This window comes from Dermacentor albipictus, chromosome 5 (genome assembly GCF_038994185.2).
Source record: "Dermacentor albipictus isolate Rhodes 1998 colony chromosome 5, USDA_Dalb.pri_finalv2, whole genome shotgun sequence".
NCBI lineage: Eukaryota > Metazoa > Arthropoda > Arachnida > Ixodida > Ixodidae > Dermacentor > Dermacentor albipictus.
Genome location: NC_091825.1, coordinates 18,023,261 through 18,049,028, shown reverse-complemented (window position 1 = coordinate 18,049,028; position 25,768 = coordinate 18,023,261). Strand labels below are relative to the sequence as shown.

At 45.4% G+C, this 25,768-nt stretch overlaps 1 protein-coding gene across 3 annotated transcripts in view; it reads left to right on the top strand.

Moving 5' to 3' along the window:
* LOC135906583 (UPF0462 protein C4orf33 homolog) overlaps nucleotides 1-25,768 on the top strand; it is a 182,605-nt gene that overhangs the window by 126,942 nt on the left and 29,895 nt on the right. For all 3 annotated transcript variants that reach the window (XM_070539502.1, XM_070539501.1, XM_065438041.2), the window contains one exon: nucleotides 19,466-19,662. In XM_070539502.1, coding sequence (XP_070395603.1) covers nucleotides 19,466-19,662 — 197 coding nt within the window. The remainder of the gene's footprint in view (nucleotides 1-19,465; nucleotides 19,663-25,768) is intronic.

The window sequence follows — 25,768 nt, the reverse complement described above, 5'->3', positions numbered from 1 at the left end:
GATATCGCCCGGCCCGGCAGGATCACGTCGGCTTCTTTGCTGCAATGATACACGGCAGATCTTTAAGAACAGTGTCTTTCGCTGCCTCTGCCACTGCCAGTGATGGTAGGAAACGTTGACTTTATACATTACAATTTTTTGGCAACATTAATTTATTTTGCTCAACTTGTCTAGTGTCCCCAGTAGGCGTGAGAAATATTGATGAAAGATAAGGCTTCTTCATGGTTAGTATTCTGTGGATTACTATAGCTCTGCTATACTCGTTAACTTTGACAAGTAGTATTATATTTAACTTAGCAAAAATCTGTATGGAGGGTGCGTCTTTTGTAACCCATGCACTTATTTTCATAGCACATTTCTGAATTATGATTAAGGGATCAATGTACGAGGCGTAGGTGAAACCCCACGTTTCTATGCAATTTGTTGAATGGCAACGAAAAATGCTGAAATTAATGAGTGAGTGAGTGAGTGAGTGAGTGAGTGAGTGAGTGAGTGAGTGAGTGAGTGAGTGAGTGAGTGAGTGAGTGAGTGAGTGAGTGAGTGAGTGAGTGAGTGAAACAACTTTATTTGGTCCACCAGGGACGCGAGTAAACTGAACGTCACCTGGCTAGGCCCACTCGGGGACCATCAGGTCAAACCTGATAGCCCTCTAGCGGGCCGTCTAGACTGCCAGTACTTGAGAGGTTAGCTCCTGGGCCTTAATAAGCTTCATCATTTGCTCATGGGTGAAGGGGGGACCGGTAGAGGCGCAGCCTCAATGGACATGCTCGAAGTCCGCATAACTACCACAAAGGGGGTAGGCCGGCCTTAGGAACCGTGCTGGGTACATTGCGTGCACTGCCGCAGGGCTCGGGTTAGTGCTTGTTTGAAGAAATCTGAGAATGGCTTCCTGTGGAACGCACAGAGAGGAGTGAAGCAAAGGCAGGAGTCGTCCTGAAAGATAATAATGCCTGCAGATCTCGTTGTGCGAGCATAGAGGCTCGGGTCACCCAGGAGAGAACGCAGTCAAACCTGGTGCAGCTGAGTGCGCCTCCTCTTTGGGGTTGAACGAGGCACCCTCAATGGTTCCAAGGTGCGCAGGGAACCAGGCCGATGCGTGATGTTCCAGGTCTATAGCATTTTGGATGACACGTAGGGTCTTGGGAGCTATCATTCCCATCTGAAAGGCCCTGATAGCGGCCTCGGAGTCTGAATAAATCGTGTCATCTACAACGTCCGTCAACGCAAGAGAAATTGCAACCTGCTCTGCAACGCTTGAACAAGAAGTGCAGATGGTAGCGCAGCTGAAGACATTGAAATCAGAGTCGAAGACCACTGAGCAGAAGGCTTCTTCTGGAGCGTATGAACCAGCGCCTACGAAGCATGTTCGATCCTTGTCCATGCGGGCACTGACGAGCAGAGCTTGACCCCTCGCTCGTCTTCGTCCTTCGTTGTAGGTCAGACGCATATTACGTGGCATGCGGTGTAAGGAAATGTTGGATTTTACGTCGTTGGGCAGCTTCACAGTGTCGTGACCGGCGACCGTGAGGTTATGTCCCAGCATGCCAAGTATGGCTCGGCCCGTTGGGGTACCAGAGAGACTTACAAACTGAGAAAACTCTTGTACTTCCGCAATTTCTTCGAACGCACTGTGGATTACCAACATGAGGAGGTCTTCTGCGTGCGTTCGGATGGGAAGGCCGAGGGCAAGCTTGAAGACTTGAAGATCTTGTTGCGCTCCAACACGAGCCAATTGTGCATAGCCGCCGAATAAGCGAGGTGGCATTGCACGAATGCGTGGATAATCTGGAGGAGATTGTCTTCCCTGATTCCGCGGTACCGATTGGTGATTCTGCGGACCAGACCAAGGGCGCTATTCGCCTTGGAACAAAGGCGTTTGTACGCGGCTCCATTGACCACGTCAGACTGGATAAACATTTTTGGACCCCGATAGTGCGCATCCGCGGAACTTGGGAGCCGTTACCGGTGAATAGTGTAATGTCGCTCTCCATTTCTTGTTTCTAGCACCCGTGAGAACAGCCTCGGGGCCTCTTCTTGTAGAGTAAGAGCTCAGATTTAGCTTGCGAGACCCTTAGCCCAGCGGGGATGAGATACCGCTCTGTCACATCGATGGCTCCTTGCAAAGCACCCTCGACCTGAACTTCACATCCGCTGGGGCACGAAATGGTGATGTCCGCGTAGATTGCGTGCTTAATGTTTCACATAATGCTTACCATAATATTTGAGGACGAAAATCTTTGCGTGCCTTTAATAAGGCATAGCAATCAAAAACACATTTTTTAGTTACTGGTTAATATTTGGAGCCCACTGTAGTGCTAATCAAGGCTCATTCCTAGATATTTATCACTACTAATGTGTTGCATCTCTGTATCTCTGAGATGCAAGTTGCACTTAGTAGGAGTAGTTTTTCGGTTGGAAGAAAATACTACATACTTGGTTGTTGTGGAGTTTCAAACAAGTTTGTTAGTTTCAAACCATGTTAAAGTTTTCTGGAGCACACATTGAGCAATTTATTCTGCTTCCTGTAGTGGCGGTCATGAAATTATTAGAGGTGTAAAATCCGCTTATAACACAGAATGAGAAAATCTGAGTGATCTAGGATAATCGTTAATGAAAGGACAGAAGAATAATGGTTCCAGTACGGATCCTAGTGCAACGCTTGCTTTTACTGTCTTTAATGAAAATTCTTGTCCTATAACTACTTCGTATTGCTTACGATTTGTTAAAGAGCTGTAAAAAATGCGAAGTGCTCATCCTCTAAAGTCATAATGCTGTAATTTTCACAATAGTGTTACGCGAAAGAGGGATTAAGGACTGGAGACTATTCACAGAGTATATTTACAAAGGATAACTGCAGCTCCGGCCAGTTGAGCCGGCAGCTCGAGAGCGAGAGAGCGTTCGTGCTCTTTGTCAGGGCACCCGCGTTCATCGTCCACAAGAAACACGCAATATGCATGCATCAATAGTATACCGTGATCTACCGAGTCAAACACCTTTCTAATAACCAAGAATACGCCGAGTGCGAAGTAGCTCTTGTGAAGTACTTGGTTTATTGTTTCTGTTAGGGAACTTACTGCAGTTGCAACAGAGTAACCACTTTCAAGACGGTGTTGGCGTTTGAAAGTATGCGGTATTTTTCAAGACAGCTTGTGACATGCTTTGCAATTAGTTTTTCGAAGAGTGTATTAATAAATGATAAAATAGTTATGGGTCGATAGTTCGCCAAGTCATTTGGGTTATCTGCTTAGCATATTGCTACCATTCTTCTGATTTGGAGCTCCTCAGGGTATATAGCCGACAGAACGGATCCATTGAACATGTTTGCATGCGCTGGACTCAAGATGTCGATGTTTTAAGCTTACAGATAGACCAATGGTGACCCGTGGCCTTGTTTGATGGCGTAAGCCTTGCAGTATTTAAGATTACCGATGCTGGGGGAGGGGGGTTATGTCAGTGAGAACAATGTGTTTATTTGCGAAGAAGACAAAAAAGAAACAAATGCTATATTGCGGGCGCCCTGCATGGTCGCATTGTGTAATTGTGCCCATAAACAAAAAGTACTCATTAAATGATTCGGCAAGATCTGCGAAAATAGTGCCTAATGCGCAGCTGGCGGGAAGTATACTGTTTTGTTTTGTTTAGGTATTGACTGAATTCACTATTCGCCAAATTTCTTAACACTTTACTTTGCTTTTTATAATGTATTGTTACGGAACGAATGAGGAAGAGAGGAAGAAGATCTCGGGACGCTCGCTGCTGCGTGTTGTTGGTGGTCAGCCATCTTAAATACTCAGACTCATTTTGTATATATATTGTAAATACAATCTTCCTTACTCCCAACATTCCCGTAACGTTATTTTAAAATTCTTTCTTTCGCTTACGCAATAACGAAACAGAAAGATTCCGCGCAGTCTTATATAGAGAACGGTAATAATCATTGCCTCTGTTTTGTTTCAGTTCATTGTGCCAATGTTCGTTTTTGCTTATTCGCTAAGGATATTGCATTCGTTGTCCAGGAACACATAGGAATCGAGAAGTACGCGGCTCTACGTGAACTCGCCCTTTGTTTAACACAGCTGGAAACTAGTATATTAGAGAATTGTCCATATGCTTGGTTGTCGTTGGCGTGATTGATCGCAGCAAAGTTCTGGTCTTGTAGACTTTCCTAGTTTTCAGGTAGTCCCACCTTTCTGCCAGGCGAGTTGTATGAAAATTGATGTTAAGCTTATTTAAGGGGACATGGATATGAGGGTGGGGGGTCGGGAAATGGTCTGTAATGCTTTCAGGAATGACTGCTGACATAACTCTACTTATATCATAGTCCAAAATCAAGAAAGGGGCTGACAGATGGAATAGCACACTGTGGTATAAAGTTTGTAAACAGGGATAAGGTGCCTCAGAAAGGCTGGCCAACTTTTCGAGAGAAGGACCTATCTTCGTCAAAGGTGGCCTCGTCATCCTCGGCATATTAGTCATAAAGGTTTAGTGCACTGAGGTCACGTGCGGGTTTTGTTGCTGGCGGCTGGTTTTAAAGGGAGAGTGTTCAGAGGTAATGAGCGCTGTCGTCCGGCGTCTGTGAGCTTCGTTCCCAAGACGAGGGAACAAGAGCGGGAGAGTGGGAACGCGGGGAGAAAAGAAAGAAAAAAAGGAAGGAAAATATGCTGGGGTGACACCAAGACGTAAAGAAAAAAACTAAGAGAGAAAGAACAAGAAATAAAAAAAATATAAAGAAAGATGCGGTGGGGAGGGCGTTGGGGAGGCGAAAGATTAGGGCGCATTCGCTAGGGGTGTCGCTGGCGGCATGTATTTTTTTGGCATTAAAAGAGTCGGTCAGGCGGTCAGTGCGCGAGTAACATAACAGAGAAAAAAGAAAAAAACATGAGTTGAAAAAGTTTTTTTCTTTTTTTTCTTTTTTTCTTTTTTTACAGTTTCAACTCGTTTTTTTTTCTTTACCGTCCACTCCGACCCCGCCATCCCTTCTCCCGCTGTCGCGGCACTGCCGCGGGGCCGAGGACATGTGCTCCTTACAGCCTCGCGCGTGATCGACGGCTCTCTGCTCCTCCGGCTCCGCGTCGCGTGGCTGTACGGCTCTCAGCCGTGTCTCTCACTTCTCCGGTTGCGGGTGCGTTCCTCAGTAGCATCTGTCGCCTCTCGCAGATCTTGCGCCTGGCTCTCCTTCTCCCGACTCTACTCTTTCGCTTTACCTCTCCTTACTAGGCACAGTGCCGTTGCGGTGACTCGAAAGGCAATTATAGCGTTTCGTCCTCTTACTTCTACTTCCCACCCAAACCTTGTACGGCCACATTTAGTCTGTGAGTGAATGAGTGTGACCTTTACTCAATACCGCCGTTCTCCACCTGTTTCGTCATCCCGCTTGAGAAGAAACACTGAATAATCATAGCATATCCCCCCTCTCCGCGGCGGTGACCCATTATAACATGGTGCAATGAGGCGTCACCGGATGGCCGGCTCGATAGCGGCGGTTCGCGTTGTGTGCTGCCCAGTCCGAAACGCAGAACCGCCTCCGTTGTGTACTGCATGCTCTGTATGTGGTTGGTTGTTGAAAAAAGGCAGCAAGTGCGCTCAAACATCGCAATACCAAGAAGCGTAATCGCCGACTGATTTTTATGTCTTGTTGGCACCCGATGAAGGACGTGAATGTCTGACGATACAATACTGATCCCAATATCGCCCTCAATTTTTTGAACCACTTCCACCAGCGATTCGTTCTGGTTCTGCGGGATTCCCTTCATCTCCACATTATTTTCCAGGTGCATTGCTTTAGTTCAGTAAGTTATTTCTGTGTGCTAGCCAGCGACTGTACCAATTGGTCTTTTTCAGCACTTAAAGCAGCATGCTCTCGTTTTAAATTATCCAGTTCTTGATTAGTCACCCAAAGCAGTTCTAAAGTTTCATTCATATACATCATCGACACTCTGTTTCACATCGTCAAGTTGTTTGTTTAAGTTCAGATTCATGTCAGTGAAGTGCTTGAGCAGCTCTTCGATAGTGCCTGGCTACTTTGGCTCATTTGGGCAGCGAGAGATGCGAGTTTGTACCCAACAATTATTACATAAATTTTGTTCACTTCAAATGTACCAATATTAGAAGTGAACATATCTAAGGCACTGGAAATTGTGATCATTCAAAGTCGATAAAACTACCTGCGCAAAACTTTTTCTAATTGTGCTATTTTGAATATTTTTCCAATACGTATAGAAGCAATTGACAGACTCAACTGAAATATTCCTAAAGTCAAGAGATTTTACCTTAGTGTTTTAGATGCAACAAACTTCATTAATTGCGGTATAGTGGATGCTGGACAAAATTATTTATAGGTTGTCAGGTATTTAGCTGAGACTTCGTTTTAAGGGTAACGCCAAGAATGACGAGACTCAAAACACAAAGCGTACACAATATATTTTTTTAAAGCCAAATTAGTCACTCGAGTAAGAAATGAACCATAGATGAATCACGAAGAGTTTTGCCTGCTTAACGAATGTGGAAACACAATAGTTTTTGCTGAGTAGTTGTTACCTCAGCTCTCTAATTCAGGCAGCTCCATTGGATTGAGACACACTTTTCTAGCGCTTGAGTAATTCCATGCGCAATGACTGAGACCACAAAGGTGACCATCCCTAATTCTTTTAGGAAAACTTGTGCTTGTTGCCGACTTTGTGAAGGACGTTTCACCGAACTGTTTTTCTCGTGAAAAAATTTTGGAGTCGTAAGCGCTCTTTGAAGCTTCCAAGAAGAAGCAAAAGTTGGTTGCAAGTCATTTTTTTATTGAAGTGTGAAACAAGGTGCAATGAAATATCTTGGTGACCGATATGAGACCGATAGCCTCATTGGCTATCGGTCCAAATATCTGTGTATACATTTTGTTTGTGTTACTCAATAAAGACTTCTTGATTCTTGATTCTTCTTGATCTTATTTTAGAGCATTCTACTGTCCTGCTTCGTTTATGTGCCATCATAAGTTAACGCATTTAATAATTTTGCGCGTTTATTTGGCTCAGTCAAAAAGCGAAAAATATTGTTACGTAGGAAGACGCAGACGACAAGCTATGTACAAATATATTTACAAGGAAAATACGCTGCGCTTGGCCAAGAGGCAACAGCCCGCGCTAGCTTCTAAATCGTCGTCGTCGTCTTCACACTGCTGGCCTTTCGTGATCGCACATATTGCGCCGTAGCACTACCCCCGGCTGCAAAAGCGCCGCCCCGGAGCGACTAAAGATCGGACTCGGAAGCAGTGTAGTAGGCCTTGAGCCTACTGACGTGTACGACATCACTAGATGCCACAGGAGAGGACGAGCTTGAACCCACAGGAGCAATTTCGTAAGTCACAGGCGTCACCTGGCGCAGCACGCGGTAGGGCCCTGTGTATCGCCAAAGAAGCTTCTCTGAAAGTCCGACGTGACGAGAGGGCGACCACAGGAGCACGAGCGCACCAGGTGAAAACTGTACGTCACGATGGCGGGCGTTGTACTGACACTGCTGAGTGGTCTGTGAGGCCGTAAGTCGAGCACGGGCAAGCTGGCGTGCATGGTCGGCGAGGGCGATGGCGTCGCGCGCATACTCGCTTGTTGAGACCAGAGCAGGAGGAAGTGCCGTGTCTAGGGGCAAGGTAGGTTCGCGACCGTACAGTAGATAAAAGGGAGAAAATCCGGCGGTGTCGTGCCGGGAAGAATTGTACGCAAATGTTACGTAAGGAAGGGCAATGTCCCCGTCGTGGTGGTCCTTGGAAACGTACTTGGCCAGCATATCGGTAAGAGTACTGTTTAACCGCTCTGTCAGGCCATTGGTTTGAGGATGGTATGAAGTAGTCAGTTTGTGTTGAATGGAGCACGAACGCACAATGTCAGCGATAACTTTCGAGAGGAAGTTTCGACCGCGGTCAGTAAGCAGCTGTCGCGGGGCGCCATGAAGCAAGATAATGTCACGCAAGAGAAAGTCCGCGACGTCAGTGGCGCAGCTGGTAGGGAGAGCCCGAGTGATAGCGTATCGGGTGGCGTAATCAGTCGCGACGGCTACCCATTTGTTCCCAGAGGATGACGTGGGAAAGGGACCGAGCAGGTCTAATCCAACACGAAAGAACGGTTCCACAGGGACGGTGATCGGCTGGAGATGACCGGCAGGTAGCACCTGAGGTGTCTTCCGACGCTGGCAGGGATCACAGGCAGCAACATAGCGTCGAACGGAGCGAGCGAGACCAGGCCAATAGAAGCGGCGGCGGACGCGGTCGTACGTGCAGGTTACCCCAAGATGTCCTGCAGTGGGTGTGTCATGCATCTCAAAGAGCACAGTCTGTCGTAGATGTTTCGGCACGACAAGAAGAAGATCAGGGCCATCAGGGAGGAAGCTCCTTCGGTACAGAATGCCGCCCTGGAGGACATATCGGCGAATGGATGCGTCGGTAGGTGTAGACCGCAGACGCTCGATGAGTACTCGCAGCGATAGGTCTCGGTACTGCTCATCGGCGATGTTAGCGAAGGCAGACACAGAGAAAATGCCGTCGGCGGTACTACTGTCGGCGTCGTCAGGCTCGTCTACCGGGTAGCGAGACAGGCAGTCAGCGTCCTTGTGTAGTCGGCCAGATTTGTAGGTAACAGAGAACGAATATTCTTGGAGGCGTAAGGCCCAGCGCCCAAGTCTTCCTGAAGGGTGTTTCAATGAGCATAATCAACAAAGCGCGTGATGGTCTGTGACAACGGAAAAGGATCGGCCATATAAGTATGGGCGGAATTTCGCAACCGCCCAAACTAGGGCCAGACACTCACGCTCAGTGATGAAATAGTTGCGCTCCGCGGGTGAGAGGAGCCTGCTGGCGTAAGCGATAACACGGTCGTGGCCACGCTGGCGTTGTGCCAGTACTGCTCCAATTCCGTGACCGCTGGCATCAGTACGGACTTCGGTAGGCGCAGAAGGATCGAAATGGGCCAGAACGGTAGGCGTTGTGAGAATGTCGATTAGATGAGAGAATGCAGAGCCCTCGTTATCGCCCCACTGGAAAGGAGCGTCTTTTTTCAAAAGGTCGGTTAGTGGTCGTGCTATGGCGGCGAAATTCCTCACGAAACGGCGGAAGTACGAACAAAGGCCGATGAAGCTGCGCACATCCTTGACACACTTCGGAACAGGGAAGTGCGTAACAGCATGGATCTTGGCTGGGTCCGGTTGCACTCCGTTCGCGTCAACGAGATGTCCAAGGACGGTAATCTCGTGACGGCCGAATTGGCACTTCGATGCGTTGAGTTGCAGACCGGCTCGCCGAAAAACGTCCAGGACTGCTGAGAGGCGCTCGAGGTGCGTAGCGAACGTTGGGGAGAATACGATAACGTCGTCCAAGTAGCACAAGCACGTGGACCATTTGAAACCGTGAAGAAGGGAGTCCATCATGCGTTCAAAAGTGGCAGGAGCGTTACATAGGCCGAACGGCATCACCTTGAATTGATAAAGACCGTCGGGTGTTACAAAGGCAGTCTTCTCGCGGTCGAGATTGTCCATGGCAATCTACCAATAGCCGGAGCGAAGGTCAATAGAGGTGAAATAGCGAGCACCGTGGAGGCAGTCAAGGGCTTCATCAATCCGAGGTAGGGGATACACGTCCTTTTTGGTAACCCTGTTAAGGTGCCGATAATCCACGCAAAAGCGCCATGAGCCATCCTTCTTTTTTACCAGCACAACCGGTGACGCCCAAGGACTACATGACGGTTCAATAATGTTCTTGGCAAGCATTTGGCGAACTTCTGCGTGAATAACTTGACGCTCAGCTGGTGACACTGGATACGGGCGGCGATGAATGGGAGGGGCATCGCCGGTATTAATGCGATGTTTGACAGCTGTAGTTTGGGCTAAAGGACGATCGTTAAAGTAAAACATATCGTCGTAGGAAAACAGAACGCGGTAGAGTTCACGAGCGTGCTCGGAGGGCAAGTCGGGGGCAATCATTTTCCGTAAGTCAGCGATGGTACAATTTGTCGACTGCGATGGGAGAGGAGTATCGGATGAAGTGTCGTCTACTGCAATGGATGCTACTGAGTGATCCTCGAATGAACAAAGCTGGGCCAAAGACATCCCACGTGGCAGCACTTGTGTCGTCAAGCCAAAGTTGACCACTGGCAGGCAGACGCAATTCGCCGTAATAGATAAAACTGTATGGGGTACTGTGATCCCGTGTGTAAGGAGGACGTCTGGCATAGGAGCCGCGATGTAGTGACCGTCGGGGACTGGTGGGGATGACACTAGGTCAACGTAGGTCAGTGCCGAAGGCGGCAAGCGAACGAAGTCGGCGAAACTGAGGCGATTGGGGTGTGGTTCAGCAGGATCCAGAACAGGCAGGTCAAGGCGGAGAGTACTGGCGGAACAATCGATGAGAGCAGAATGTGCGGAGAGGAAGTCTAAGCCGAGGATGATGTCTTGGGGACAGTGGGCGAAGACCGTGAATAGCACGATTCAGAAATGTTCTTACACGAATATACTGAAGGTGTTCAGCCACATTTCCTTGTTATCTTTTCCCGTTGCTACAACGTGTATTAAAACTAATTTTCGAATATGAATTGAAGTCCACTTTCTGAAAACTGATTTGAAGACTACCAGAAAGTCATCTTTTGATGATGCTCAGACCCAAAGAGGCCTTAAGGCCATCCAGATATAAATAAATGAAAAAGTTCATTTTTTGGCGGCAGGCTTTATTCTTCTGCAAATTTTTACACGAATAAATTTGTTTGAGTTGAGAAAAATGTTGAGCTCCCCAACAAAATTCATCGGTAGGCGTTCCTTTCCTGAACTGTCTTTACTGCCAACCACACATGCACTACTGGCTATAACACTGCTTGTTGGCCTAGCTGGCGCTTGCTAAAAGACCTGTTTCTGCCGCAAATTATAACACACCCAAAGATAGACACATAAAAGACAACACGTTGAAACACACTCAAAAGGAAGTCACGTAAAAGACAACACGTTGAAACACACTCAAAAACACATAGAAGACACGTTGTCTTCTATATGTCTTTCTTTTGTGTGCGTTCTAACTTGCGGCAAAAACATGCCTTATAGTAGCACTGGCCAATTTTCTGACAGACAGATGCACTATGGCTATTCTACAAGCGAACTTGTGATGAGTCACTTGAAATTCTTAAACATACCTCGTATACGATGGGCGTTCGTCAGTTCACTACTTCTAATTGCGGGATTTGAGGCGGTCAAGTAGGTGAACGTGGCATAGATGTGAACCTCTTCCAGTGGCAGACAGTGCCTGACTTAGCCTCGTTCGGTTCTATAGAGATGGACAATAATCACGCGGTCAATTTTTCGCTGCTGCTTCACACCAGAACCAAAACAGCGTTTTATCACGCCCACCGGCGCTCACAGCACGATTTATCTGGCAAACTACAAATTCCTTGACATTTGTCTGCTACGACATGGTTCGCACTGAGTGGCGATGATGCAAGGTCGTCCATATTTAGCAATCTGCTGATCTACAGCACAAAACAATGAACCAACGCTATGCACAGTATGTATTGAGCTGACGACGAACCTCGAAGCTGTCGTGGTTTACTTTCATCACAGAAAGGTATAATCGTAAAGCCTACGCAGGGGGACATCAGCACTTCAACAATGCAAACGGTATAAGGAAAAATAATGGCGCTGGAAAGACCCGTCATCGTCGCATGTCTTGGAGCCAGAACAAGATCGGAATGCTAGAAAGCGCTGTCGCCATGACGTGTCGCGCGGCTAGTTCGCAGATCTAGCTGAGCTGTCGCTGCTGGTGCTGTGTTTCTGATTGCTGCATGAGGAGTCCAATAAACCACGTCACATTTGGTGAAGGTGTCAGGTACACCTTGAAACACGGAACTTCGAAGCAGGCCTCTGCCAACCATCCTGGCCATGGCGGAAGACCCTTCACCGCGTCTAACGTGCACGATGCCAGCCATGGCCTGCTCGGGTGCATTGCGTAAGCTCGATCCTGCCATTTTCAGTAGGATCGGAGATCATGACGTGGAGGATTGGCTTGCCACCTATGAAAGTTTGCGCGGCCACAACCAGTGAGACAATGCGACGAAACCGAACAACGCCATATTCTATCTGGGCGACGTTGAGATCTAGTGGTACCGCAGCCACGATACTGGCCTATCAAATTGGGTGGCATTTAAGACAAACTTCACAGACGTGTCTGGGCGGCCTGCAGTTAGCAAGGTTCCCGTCGAGCAACGTTTGCGAGAACAGCGCAATAGAGTGGGGAGACAGTCACTAGTTACATCGAGGATGTCGCGTATCTCTACAAGCGCATGGATGTGACAATGGCGGAAAGCGACAAGACCGGGCATATTTTAAATGTAGGCTAACAACAATGCCTTTTTCGTGCTCTTGGCAAAGAACCCCAGCAATAAGTCTGAAGTAGTGACCCTCTGCCAGAGCTATGATGAGTTGCGAACAGCGGCTTGCCTCGAGCAATCATTGGTGGGCTCTCTCTCTTTCTTCATGGTTACGGCCAATGACTCGTAGCTGATAGTGGGTATTATATAAAAAAAGAATCAGCAAAGACTATTTAACAATGAAGATGAATATTTACGCGTTCTCGGAAAGCAGCTGATGTAGTGATGGAGATGACGTCATAAGGTTGCCCTTCTCTACAGCCATGAACCTTCCTGTACCATCGACACACTTTTACATATCAGCCAGATGATTCAGAGTGTACTCAAGTTTCCATCGCCGCTAAGCATGCCGAGGAATGTCGGCAGCTCGCCCGCATGCTCACTACAGCAGACAAATCCCACCAAAAGGTTCGACGTAATGGTGGCGGACCTGCTCCTGCTTTCCCGACTGAATCCCTTCTTTGGATCGAGGTCCCATGTATAAATCCTGGCCACTCATCGAAACAACTACCGAAATTGGATGGTCCTTATCGCATCATTGCGCAAACTTTGCCTGTCAACTACACTCTCGAGTCATTGGCCCCCTCAAGTGTCTGCCATCGCTGGAGACGTAAAATTATTCAAGCACACATGCTTTCTTACGATCCCATCGTTTTGTCGTCGTAGTAGATAGCCAGGATGGTTATTTTTTCAGCAAGGAGGCGATTTTAAGGAAGAAGAATGGCACTGGAAAGTCCCATCAGCAGACCGTGTCGCGCGGCTGGTTCGCCGATCGAGCTTGGCTACCATTACTGCCACTGTATTTCTGGCTGTCGCTGGACGAGTACAATAAACCTCGTCTCGAAGGATACGTCGCTTGCATTTACTGCGCATAAGGAAGCAGAAACACATATTTTATGCATATTAAGTTGGTTAGCACGGCAAGCGTGCAATTGCTGCTCGCACGTATTGCAGTACAGCACGTGCTCGCAATGTTTTAGTGCAGACACGGTTCATAAGTGCCTACTGGTGACATTGGTTGTGGACTTCGAACTATATTTCTTGCCTCAAGCAAGATGTACTCAAATTAAGTTTTGCAGATCACAATAATAAAGGCGCATCCATGTAATAAATGATTTAACGTATTTTTATCTGCAGGGCCTTAATGCCTGATTTAGTTATGTCCATCGTCAAAAAGGGAATTTTGGCTAAAGGAGGAACTTCTTTTCTGCAATAGTACATCATTTCAAGAACAAAAGAAAAGAACATAATTACATAAAGTTTAACAATAGTAAAACATAGTAAATAAATATTGTGGCGGGGGGGTGGGGAACGTTAGCAATCTTCATGCTATAAAATTGTTCCAGAGCACAATTTCTTGCTTTTTCACTGAGCCAATTGACCGCGGAAAATTCATTATTGTGGTAAACTGTGACGTCACACAAAAGATCCACGCCAGAAGAATATTCTAACATAACACTCGCCATTATACCTATTTTGACTCCTGATAAAAGAAAATTATTTTCTGCCAACCTTTTCTGCTTCACGGAAAATTCACAAAGCGTGCATGTCACTAACAATTGATGTATTAAAAAAATACTATTTTGATACATCATTCACACATTGACCAACTCCCCGTCCCCCACCGCAACCACCACCACCACCAAACACATACAAATTTTTTTTTCAGGAGAATCAGTGATGGTCTCCATTGTCATTTGAGACTTCTCGCGCAGAATGAGCCTTCTGCAAAATGAGGCAGTTCAAATGTAGCACTATTTCTGGGTTGAATTTGCGTCACACTGCGATATAAAACTTTGATGTGAGCAATATTCAGCTTCATGGATGATAGTCTTCATATATATAGACAGAACTGCAGTTATTGGGTTTCTATCATGAAATCAGAGAAATTATTTAATAAATTTATTGTGTGGTCATGGCAAAAAAAGCAAGTAGGATATTAACGGGCACGGCATGGGGACCTCATAAGGAGTGTTCAGTTGGAAGGAGGCGTTTATGCATCCAATATTTTGAATTTTGGGGGTGCTACCATAACGTAGTGTCGTGTATACACACGTACGCACCCACTATGTATATGCATATATATAGGCAGAGAAAGAAATACAGCGGTTATCTTTAGCAATTCTTGCTTACCTGTACATAGTCATACGCCGTGTTTTTGCTATCAAAGCCTTTGTGTGCCATCATCGGATACGCGGCGCTGTGTCTTCGCCGAGTCTCTTGCTCCCAATAAAATGTACGTACTACTTCCTCAATTTATTTATTGCATAACAAATACTATATAGGGTTCATTAGCGGGAAACCATTGACGAGTTCATTATTCATTTATAGGCAGCAATAGTGCTAAAGACACGAATGTAGGTGACGGCACATGAAAAGCAAATCGTTGTGCTGTCTAACAACCTATTTGTTATCAGCACCGAATGACATATTGACACGTGGTAGTGACGGCGAAGAAAACAGCGAAATTGGGAAAGATGAAACTAGCGTTTTATTGGGCGAACCTGTGCCCACAAAACAGGCTACACTCAAAGAACGACGACAATGGCGAACACAGTCGGTAATCGTAGAAAATCTGATCAGTGGGTCAAGCGCGTCGGCTTTTATACATCAGTGGTCGAATGTTCCAGAGTAATCGCTGGGACCTGCGTGGCTTACATGAAGTTCTACATTCTTCGAGTCACGCGCACATGCAATCAGATTACAACAAGCTTCTGTCACAGACAGCGGATGGAAACATCGCTAACATTCCAGAAACTTCCGATACATGCAGGTGGGTCCTGCGCTGTGTGATAACACTTGTTAGGCGGTGAAACGTGGCGCCCGATAAAGACAAACAAGTACACGTGTCAATATAAACATGGCAGAATGAGGCGTTAAAGGCGCAAAAGCATTAAAAACCTAGAGACCGGGATCGGTCATCCTCACACAATTATGCATATGAACGTTAAATGCGTTTGGTCATAGGGTGAGGAGATGAATATGCAATTTCCATGTCGATAGCAAAACAGATCGCGCACTTACACATTTCTGTTTCATTATAAATATTGTATAGTCTTCTATTATTTCGCTGATCATTTGGCGGCTGTTTTTTGCAAGCACTTCACATTTCTTTTGGGAATTGAGGCCATCGACCGCAGTTCTTATGATGCAAGGTGGCGAATGACTGTTTTTATCATGTAGTGAGGTCACTGGGTAGGTTGTGATGCCACTGGGATGTGAGCAGAGTATGTGCCACTGGGATTTACTTTGCTTTCAATGTCATATTCCAATATCGGTATTACCTGTTTTAGCAAACGTCTTTGAGTCGGCAAAAAACGATCGCATAACAAAGTTCTGCAAAAAAATGTCATATCTAGTTCGCAAATTGGATTTCAAAAACACAAGTCGATTGAACAAGCGTTAGTGCTTGCGAAGTGGAAAATCATTGAAAGTATTGAAAATAAGAATTATACTTTATGGATCTTTCTGGATTTCCGAAAAGCGTTTGATTCCGTGAATCATGGTATTCTTCTAAAAATGTTATGTTTTGGAGTATGTGCCATGCTACTTAAATCAACCACCTATCTTGAGAAACGCTTCTAATTTAGAAATGTTAATTATTATTCCTCGGTATCGTTAAATGTAACAAATGGAGTACCCCAAGGATCAGTATTAGGTTCCACCCTGTTTTTATGACACATCAATCACATAACGCATATTGACTACGCCCTTATTATAGTAATGTTTGCGGAAGATACAACTATATTTTTACTGCACGGACGAAACGTGACCTTCAAGAAAAGACTAATAATTATCAACAAAACCTATCCGAATGGCTAAATGATAATTGTCTACAATTAAATGCCTCTCAAACCAAATAGATCATTTTCCTCCTTCAAGTAAACGCGACCAACGTGTCATTCATGTTACGTATGTAACTGAGAGCTCTCAACTAACACCTTAGTGAATATTCCTAGTCGTTTGGTTCCAAGAGTCTTTGAAATGGTCGAGTCATGTGGACCATTTGGTAATCGATATAGCTTGATCAATAGGATGCATTACAAAGATTTCTACTTTAACACCTTTTCGGCTAAACAAAGTTCTTTATTACATTCTAGTATATTCTAAGATTGCCTACTGTTCGCTAGTATGAGGTGTCACCACTCAGCGCAACTACAATAGCTTAACGGTACTACGAAAGCGCGTGCTACGTATTTTTGAAGTAAGAAGAAGTAGTTTATTGACTGGAAAATGTAGAGAGGTCGGCCGCTAAATGGAGCATCTGGCCTGCTACTCTACGTGGGGGAAGGGGAAGAAGGAAAGAAAGAGGGTCACAATGGGGGATGATAATGGGTGCGACGAGGTGAAGGACGCATTGCATAACTGGTTTCACAAGTGTGAGTCCAGGCCCGTGTCGCTTAACAACTCTGTGGCCATGCGCCTAGCAAGAGGTCCTCTGACAGTGGTCTATTGCGTATATATCTCAAGGTCTCTGCCATTGTCAGTCTTTCGCGCGCATATTAAGGGGACACCGCGAGCACATGGTCAATAGTATCTACAGTGCCACACACTGAACAGTGCGGGGAGTCTGTCCATCCAATGATGTGCAAGAATTTGCGCGTGAAGGCAACGCCTAATCTCAGTTTGTGTAGTAGGCATGTATGAGGGTGTGCAATTCCATGCAGAAATGGAAATTGCAGGTTGGGATCTAGCCTTTTAAGGCGGACGTGATGAGCGTCTGTCTGGGCGCAGTATCTTCTCGTCGCACTCCTCATTTATTCTGACAGGAGGCATGTGACGTCCGGTCTGGAGAATGGCACTACAGTTCGCAGGCCATTGCTGAAAGCGCGCCTTGCTGCAGCATGGGCCATCTCATTACCAGTGAGCCCACAGTGTCCCGGGATCTATTGGAACACTACGCGGTGGTGTTTTTCTTGAGCGCATGAAACTAGCTCGGTGATCTACAGTGCCAGAACCTGATATGCGGTGTGGCGCAGGAAGCATCCCAAAATTTGCAGCGTGGGTTTGAGTCTGTGTAAATGCACCAATCTTGAGCTCTTTCCCTGCAGATGTGGCGAATCACTTCCCGAATAGCCACAAGCTCTGCAGCGGTTGATGTAGAATTATAGTATAGTATGAAAGCTCGAGTCATCTTTTGGGCTGGTATCACCACAGCTGCTGCCGATACCTTTGGGACGCGTAGCGCTCTGTGTAAACATAAACATATGTCTGTTATTCTGACCAGATCTATGTCAGAGCAAGTTGTAGTCCGCTAACGGGAACCAATGAGTTCTTTCGTATACCGGAGACATGCACACATACGGAAGGTTGAACCATCACCCACGGCGGTTTGACGGGGTGATATGGAAGGACATAGCCTGAAGTTATGTGGGGTAGCTGGTAGTGGACTGCACTTGTGAAACTGCTGTCCGGCCGCTCATGTAGAACCGACGTCAGTGGATAGCAATGGTGTCGTGTCAGTAAGTGTGAATACACTCGAAGTGGTTCGTGGGACAGGTATATTCATAATGGGCATACGCGGGCTTCCTCAATAGTGCCTTTGTTGGAGGCCCGTCGTGAGAAGGCGAGGCATATTTTGAGTGCCTGCGCTTGAACGCTCTCTAATGTCCATAAGCAGGAAATGCTCAAGTTTGAGAGTATCGGAAGGCTGTATCGAATGTAGCCTAAGGAAAGAAAAAATTATGCAGGAAATTTCCGTGACTTACGTACCAGGGAGTTGTTTGTGAAACACAACATGCTTATCGCCAATCAAGTGTATCTATATAAATCAATGCAACATATACACGCCACAAACATATACAAGGACATTGATATGGTAGTTGAACATAAGTACGGGTTTAGGCAGCATAGAAGGAGGCTTCCGAAGATTAGGAGAAATTACGGGAAACAATCGTTAACATATCAAGCTATACAGATTCTAAATAAACATAAAGACATAATAAATTGGACTGATAGTCCTGGTAAACTTAAAAGAATATACCAAACTGTTCTTGCCACAACAGCATGTGTATTGTACACTGTTTTACATTAGCTTCAACTCTATTCAGAGTATTTCTGAATTTAAATTTTTTCTGTTTATGTACGCAGTGTAATGGTATACAATTGTTCTCTACATATCAGTAATATGATAAAAAAGGCCTACTAGCTAGCACATGAATCCTCTGTGACCCTTTTGTATATGTATATATATCTATCTGCGTGATCATTGAGCATATGTATGCATCTCATACTTGTTATCTAATGTATTAGAAGTCACTTTTCGTTCCTGCTTCAGAGCTACATTGAGTGCAACTGCAATTTTAATATAATGTGCGCCTTATTGTATACGTTATTGTACGCGTAAATGCTCTATGAACTGAATGGGAGCAGGGGACCCGTATGGCTGTTTCAGCCTTTAGTCATGTCTCCGCAGGAAATGCCCTGAAATAAAGTGATTTTGATTTTATTTTGATGTCCCGCAATTAGAAATTTTACATTTTATTTAATATAAAGATAAAAGATGCAATATATCAAGGGTTACATTATTCCATGCTTCAAATGCCACACGCGTTCGGTGAAGAAACACTCTTTTTCACTGATTCAGATAAACGTTACGTTACGTAGATCAGTCACATTACGTAGAAGTCCAGTACGCTTGAGGCTACCAGTTCTTGCCTGTGTTTATGAATGTTCCGACCATTCGAGCATTTGGAAATACTTCCCATGCAGGAGAAAGAAAGGTGTAGGGGTTTGGCGGGATGTTGGCTCCTCTTGGGGTGTGTGCCTCGTGGAGGTTGAGGTGTTAGGGGTGTGTGTGATGTCAAGAGATGCAAAATATGATGCTATAAAGGTTCACTTATATAGTTCTTCCATAATTACTTATATTCGTGATGTATTTGAAAAATATACCGGAAAGTAAGCCCTTGTGCCATTGATTCTTTGCGCACATGTCCCTCGCCTTCGGTTTTAGTTTGATTTATGTCTTACCAACTTACGCCGTGGACCACATTTCATTTTACTTATTTCTGCACTACGCCGAGCTTAACTGGGAACGCATGCAAAGCTTTCTGTGAACAAATGAACTTGCCGTTGCTATTCGTTCGCAGATGGCCCTGACCTTGTCGTACGCCACCAACGTGGACCGCTACCGGAGCACCTGGCGGGCCTCAGTGCGCATCCCGGTTGCGTACATGCCCCCCGGCGTGGCGACCCTCAATGCGTGGGCGCGACACGGTCGGCCAAGCGCCCGCCACGAACTTGCCTTGTACCCACCGCCACCAGGATCCCCGTGCAAGCTCGACTCGTGTGGGTTGCATCCGGTCTACCTAAAGTGCCTCCTTGAACGCTGTGTTGTCCATGGTGCTGGCCATATCTTTGTCTTATTTGGCAAAACTATCGCAGAAATGCTCATGCACATGTTATCCACTAGCTCGCTGAGAGCCTAGAAGGCAAGGTGGGTGGGGTGCTTGAATAGTCGTGTTTTCGAAGCCTTCAAGAGACTTTCGACCTTCAAATGGAAGTAGTTCTTGCATCTAAATATATGGCAATACCATTAGCCCTTTGAGACGACCTGCACATGCGTTAAGTTACACAGCACGACCTAGACCACATTAGCGTGCACGGTAGTCGGTAACAAGATAAGAAATACATACAAGCTCTACCCGCTTAAACGCCGTGCACCCACCCTTCACCTCTAAAAAGAACCGAGCCAGCTGGAGTCCCTTCAAAGTTTAATGACCTTGCTCTGCTAATGTGAATTACGGGCTAAATGGAAAATGAAGGCTTGTGGTTTCGAGCTAAAATACACGCGACTGTACAGTGATACTCAGATCACCCCTAAAATTTGAGGAAAACATGTAAAACCAGTGCCGCAAACGCGCACGTGTACGGAAAGAGCAGTCATTTAGTTGACGCCAGACCACGTCGCGTCAGAGAAATCTGCGAACCTTATTAGTTTTATATCATTTGAGTATACTTATGTGTGCACTCCTGCTGGCTCAGCTCTTTCTGGGTTCAACGCTACCTGCGTTGCCTTTGCAGGTGGAGCTTGTATGTAATTTTTAGATTGTCGCCGACTGCAGTCTCTATTAGGCCCCAGACTTAGCATTGACTTTTCTTGCATCACGAGCGGCAACGTGTTAGTTTCTCTTTTTCTTTTCTCGTGGCAGCTAGCGCTTCGAGACGTTGTGTTAGAGCCTTCGGGTTCGGTCCGTGAGGTAACGGAACAGCTTGTGACGTTTATTGCCGTAGTAAATGAAAGTAGAGAGTTTTATTATAGCATAAACTGCTTGCGTTAGCGTTAGCTTGTTCCGCACGCTGAACTATTGCGGGAGGCTATCCGAAAGAACTATAGTATACCGTAAAACAACCCCCCCCCCCGCTCCCCGAAGCGCCGGAAAGCGCTAAACTTCCCCACGCCATCTAGGTGGGAGTAGTCAAAGCTCTTATGCTTATCGGTTCGCCACCTGGTTAAAAGTAGGGAAAGCAGCATTTTTTTTATAGTAGACTGTTTTAAAATAGGGTTTCTCGCCTTACGTGCGTTAAACGCAAGAACAATTCGATAACGTTGCGTTAAATGGCAGGGCGCTGTCTGGTGCCCCGTGACCATTCTGCCGTTCCCGTGCAGACGCGTCTCGTAAGGCCTACGAACACCAGAATTGCCGAACGATTTCCCAAATCGGGTATGCTATGCGCTCATAGCTAGCGTTTGAGGTGAGTTTAGAGCAAGTGAAAGCTCATTATAATAGTGACTGGCGATGAAGGATAGTGAGTGCGTAGCCAACACGAGAATTCACGGTGAAGTGGAGCCATGGGTGCCGCCATATTTGACAACGCTACTTCTTGGCGTCCGCGTTTTGCGAGCGTTAAGATGCGTCCACGCTAGCGTGAAACATGCCGTAACGGCGAAATGACCTCCAGTGCCGTAGAACGTCTGCGGCGCAAGAGGTGTCCAAAGTAGACGGCCTTTCATCCGGCGTAGGGCACGAGCGACGGGCCAATCGACGACCGCGGAGAATGTGCCCCTCCGCCACCGGTGACGCAAACATAGGCTGCCGCTTCTGTTCCAAGCAAAATAAATTCCGCTAGATAAACAGACGCGCAAATTGTATATTTCATGATTAAAAAAAATTATACCCACTGTAAAACGTTAAACGCGAATGAGAGTTCGATACTTGCCGAGTTCAGCTGCAGTGCCCGGCTGCACTCTAAAAACAGAGTTCCGGGCACTCTTTTTTAGGGAGTAACTACTTGTCCAATTTTTCACTTTTTTCAAGTAGGTCGACCCTCTTCGAGAGAGAGTAGGTCAACTCCTCCTGACAGAGTTTTGTTAGTCCACCGCAAGGGAGTGCTAGTAATCTTCCCCAGAGTGCTAATAATTTACCCACTGGGAGTGCTAATACTCTTCCACAGAGTTCTAATACTCTCCCCACAGGGGTAATAGTACTCCCCCAGACTGAGTGCTGCTACTCTTTCAAACCGCTTACTTCTACTCCTCCAAGCCGAATGTTTCTACTCCCCCAAACAGTCCTTGTACTCCTTCAGGACAGGGTGCTAGTATTCGTCCCAATAGTGTGAAAGCTGGATGTATATCCACGGTCACGTTTGAAGGGATTCGCAATATTTACATGTGGGGAATATTTGATAGCAGCTCCTGCCCTTATGCTTGGTGATTGGGTTGTAATCTGTCGTCGCCGAGTTACTCAAATGAAACCTTTTCTCTTTTAAAATGCGAAAATCTTTCTTGATCAGACACAAGACAAACTGAATGATAATGTGAGAAACATACTAACAAACAAATAAAATCAGATTACAATGATGCCCATAAACTTTATAACGCATTTGTAATAAAACATGAGTATATTCTCTAAAGTTCCATCAGTATTACAGTGTAGAAATATCCTTTAATTTCAATTGGCTCCTTCTTTTCAAAAATATACAATGGAAATTTCAACATAGAACAAACGTGTGCAAACTCGCAAAGTATTGAAACTATGATCGAAGAGAAATGTGCGCCACATTTCTGGCCAGAAAACGCCTTTCTTGCACAAAACGTGTGCACTTAATGACAGATGTTACCAGCTGAGCTGCTAAGCATGGGGCTGGTAATGTAGATAAATAGTGCAAGAAACTGTATTGTGCCATATTCCAAGACAGCAACTAATTTGATAATGTCTTGTAGAGAGTATGGATGTTCCTGACGTAGAGTACAGTGCATTAAGAAATGTATTGTATATTCTCATGTGAGGCCGCAGGTCTAGCTAGCTATGCTTACATTTTCCATGAAATTATTCATGTATGGGCTGCACCTCATTGTTTCTAAGTGTGTTTTGTGGTTCTGCAATAATATCCTGGGAGCCCAGTGTCAAACCGGTGCAGAGGCATATTCCCTATTCGGTCGGCTTCCTCACAAAAGTTGTTTCCTGGTGCTGTTCGGCTTCAGCACGCTTTCTCACATATAAATAAAAGTTACAATGTTACCTAGTGTGTAGCAAATGAGTATAAAACTGCAAGGAGCACTGGAAATAATACATTGCGCATTAAATTTCTTGTCATATAGGGTAGCTTTTCATTCCCGTTAGGGTAAGAATGCTATACTTCTGAGAAGCAGCTTGCATAATTACATGAATTATTGTGACTCCTTGAATATGCGATCTAACTAAAGTACAGCATGGCTGCAGGTGTGAACCAAAAATCAGGTGTGAGGAACATGATGCATCAAAGGTGACATAAGCATGAATACAGGCAGGGAAGCGCACGAAAAAGACAAACAAAGAAGCCAAACAGAAATTGAGAATGGCACCATCCTGTTTCGCATATCGTTTCCATGCACGTGGATTTTGCATGCGATTATTCATATACTTCCCCAGTGAACCAACTGCCTGAAACCAAAGGTTTTTTTGCTGCTGAAGTGTTTAAGACGCGTTAAAGTAAGAAAAATTATCGCACTTCACAGAATCTTCGTCTCAAAACAAGTACACATGTTTCTAGGACGAATAATACATCGCCTCACCGTGCACTCTATCTTAAGTCCAGAAATTTATGAGCGAAAATACTCTAATTTTATTTTTCCTTATAAAAGTTATGTCTACAGAAGCCATGAAGCTAAGGGACTTTTGCTTAGCACCACATGCTCATATCTGGCAATTGGTGAACAATTCGCAACGCATCTCTACTTCCACTAGCATACTTGTTTGGCAAGTAGATTAGAGAAACCACAATTTCACATTTTGAATATTACTTCCAATTCCAAGTGACTCTCCGGCTTCTAAGACGTAAGGTGTGTTCCACGGTGTACACAGTTAAAGGCCTTAATTGCTCCTTGCTTTCGCTTCAGGAGGCACGAGCGGTTCTAATGAATCTGTTTCGTGAGCATGCACGTAAACGATAATGACTTCTTAAACAAGAGATTATCTTACCCCAATGCTTCCCCTTTCTTGACCCTAAAAAGAATCCATAACTCTAAAACTAGGTGTAAAGGATTTATAAAAAGGTAGACATGAAAATCTGCCTGCTTCATGTTACCATTTAAAATACAGAATCACAGTGGTTTGTATTTGTACACTTGCGTTCACTTGCTGTTAACTGCAAGTTATTAAAGCAGTTAAATGTATGTAAGCACCTAACCAAGCATGAGCTGATGCTTTTTATAGTGAACACAGGCACCGTGCTCATTGCAAGTACGTATCATGTCACTAAGCAAATATGCAATTTCATTGTACCACTATTTTTTTATCAGATGGGTATATCGGTAGAGAGGCAAGACAAAAAGCAGTCACTTCTCACAACAATTCAGGTTTTTTTACACAGATTTCTAACTTTTCACTGACACTTGCTCGTATATGTTTGTCTCCAGAGAGCATACTTGATTTCGAGTTTCTCATCGGAGACATCATATAAGTATACCATGTTAAGATGACTGCCTAGAACACGTGAGAATTTTTATCTTGGTGTGACATACTTCATTTTGATTTTGTTGACATTCAGTCTAATGGTGAACCCAATATACTCATATTCTAGTTTACGTGTTCAAATTGCATGGCAATGTATTTTGATTCTTTGGAATTCGCTCCTTTGCACTACGTGAAGTCGTGCTGGGCTGGCTCTTTGACGTCCTTGTGTCATTGCAGTTGCCTTCTTGCGTTATATAAAGCGAGTGCCTGAAAAATATCGTGTGCGAGATTAAACGCAAGGGCATGGTGTAAAACAACGTCAAGACAGTCAAGGTCATGGCACTAAATGAGTCTTAGCTCTTAGTCTTCCTACCGAAATGCATGCGAAATATCTAAATGACTGCAACAGTCAACTGCTAAACTAACTCAAATTTTTAGGTTTAACCAAATAAGAAATAACTGACCGTTCATCCTCGTTCGGCAGCAATGTTAAAATACTACTGCTAATAGATAGAGTATTGGTCATTGTCATAAGTCATAGGTCTGTCATTAGTCTGGTGTGTCGCAAACACCACTTTTGACGCATCCTAAGCACGTGCCCAGTGTGTCCCCCGCACCATCCCTGGTTGTGCCACTGCTCAAGGCATAATTTGACGATCATATCTGCAAACATGATGTTCAGTAGGGATAAAAATACGGTCTTCCAGTGCCTATAAGAAAGGGCAACAAGGCTTGTTATGGCAAGCTTACCCATATGTCAATAGTAGCAAGAAAGTTCCCTGCGGCCTGGATCATGAGCTTACTAAAAGGCACGAACATATGTTCATTTACGAGGTGCGCAGTGGAGTTCATTTTCAACAGGCTCGAATACTGCTGCAGTTTGAAATCTAGCATTTTACATTCTTGACGGCATGTAAAAGCTGCAGTTAGACAGCAATTACAATTTTATTAGACCAACTCTGTTTTTTTTTTGTACGGCAGACGACTCGTAACACGGAATTAAACGTCTTATTTTGATACTTTATTTCTCTACTAAAAATATTGTTGCGTGCGGAAAGACACCGACAGGAAAGGCTATTTACAGGCTATTTACACTGGAGCCAGGCAGCCAGGCCGAAACTCGTTCGCACCAAGTGCACCGACCAACTTCATCGTCGTGCTCGTGGCGGCTCGTTTCTTGAGCATCGCTCGATGATATCGTAATACTAACCCCCCCCCCCCCCCCCCCCCCCGGTGGCTAAAGCACCACCACGGTGCTGTTATTTATCCAAGGCGCGTGGAGAGTTGTAGGGCTTGAGTCGGGCGACGTGGACAATGTCACTGGTTGTCACAGCGGAGGACGTAGTGGGCGTGGCTAGAACGATTTCATAGGTGACATCGGTCACTTTCCGAAGCACGCGATATCGACCTGTGTAACAAGAAAGGAGTTTTTCACATAGGCCAACTTTACGCGAAGGTGACCAAAGCAACACGAGGCTGCCGGGCACGAAATGGACATCACGGTGACGGAGGTCGTAG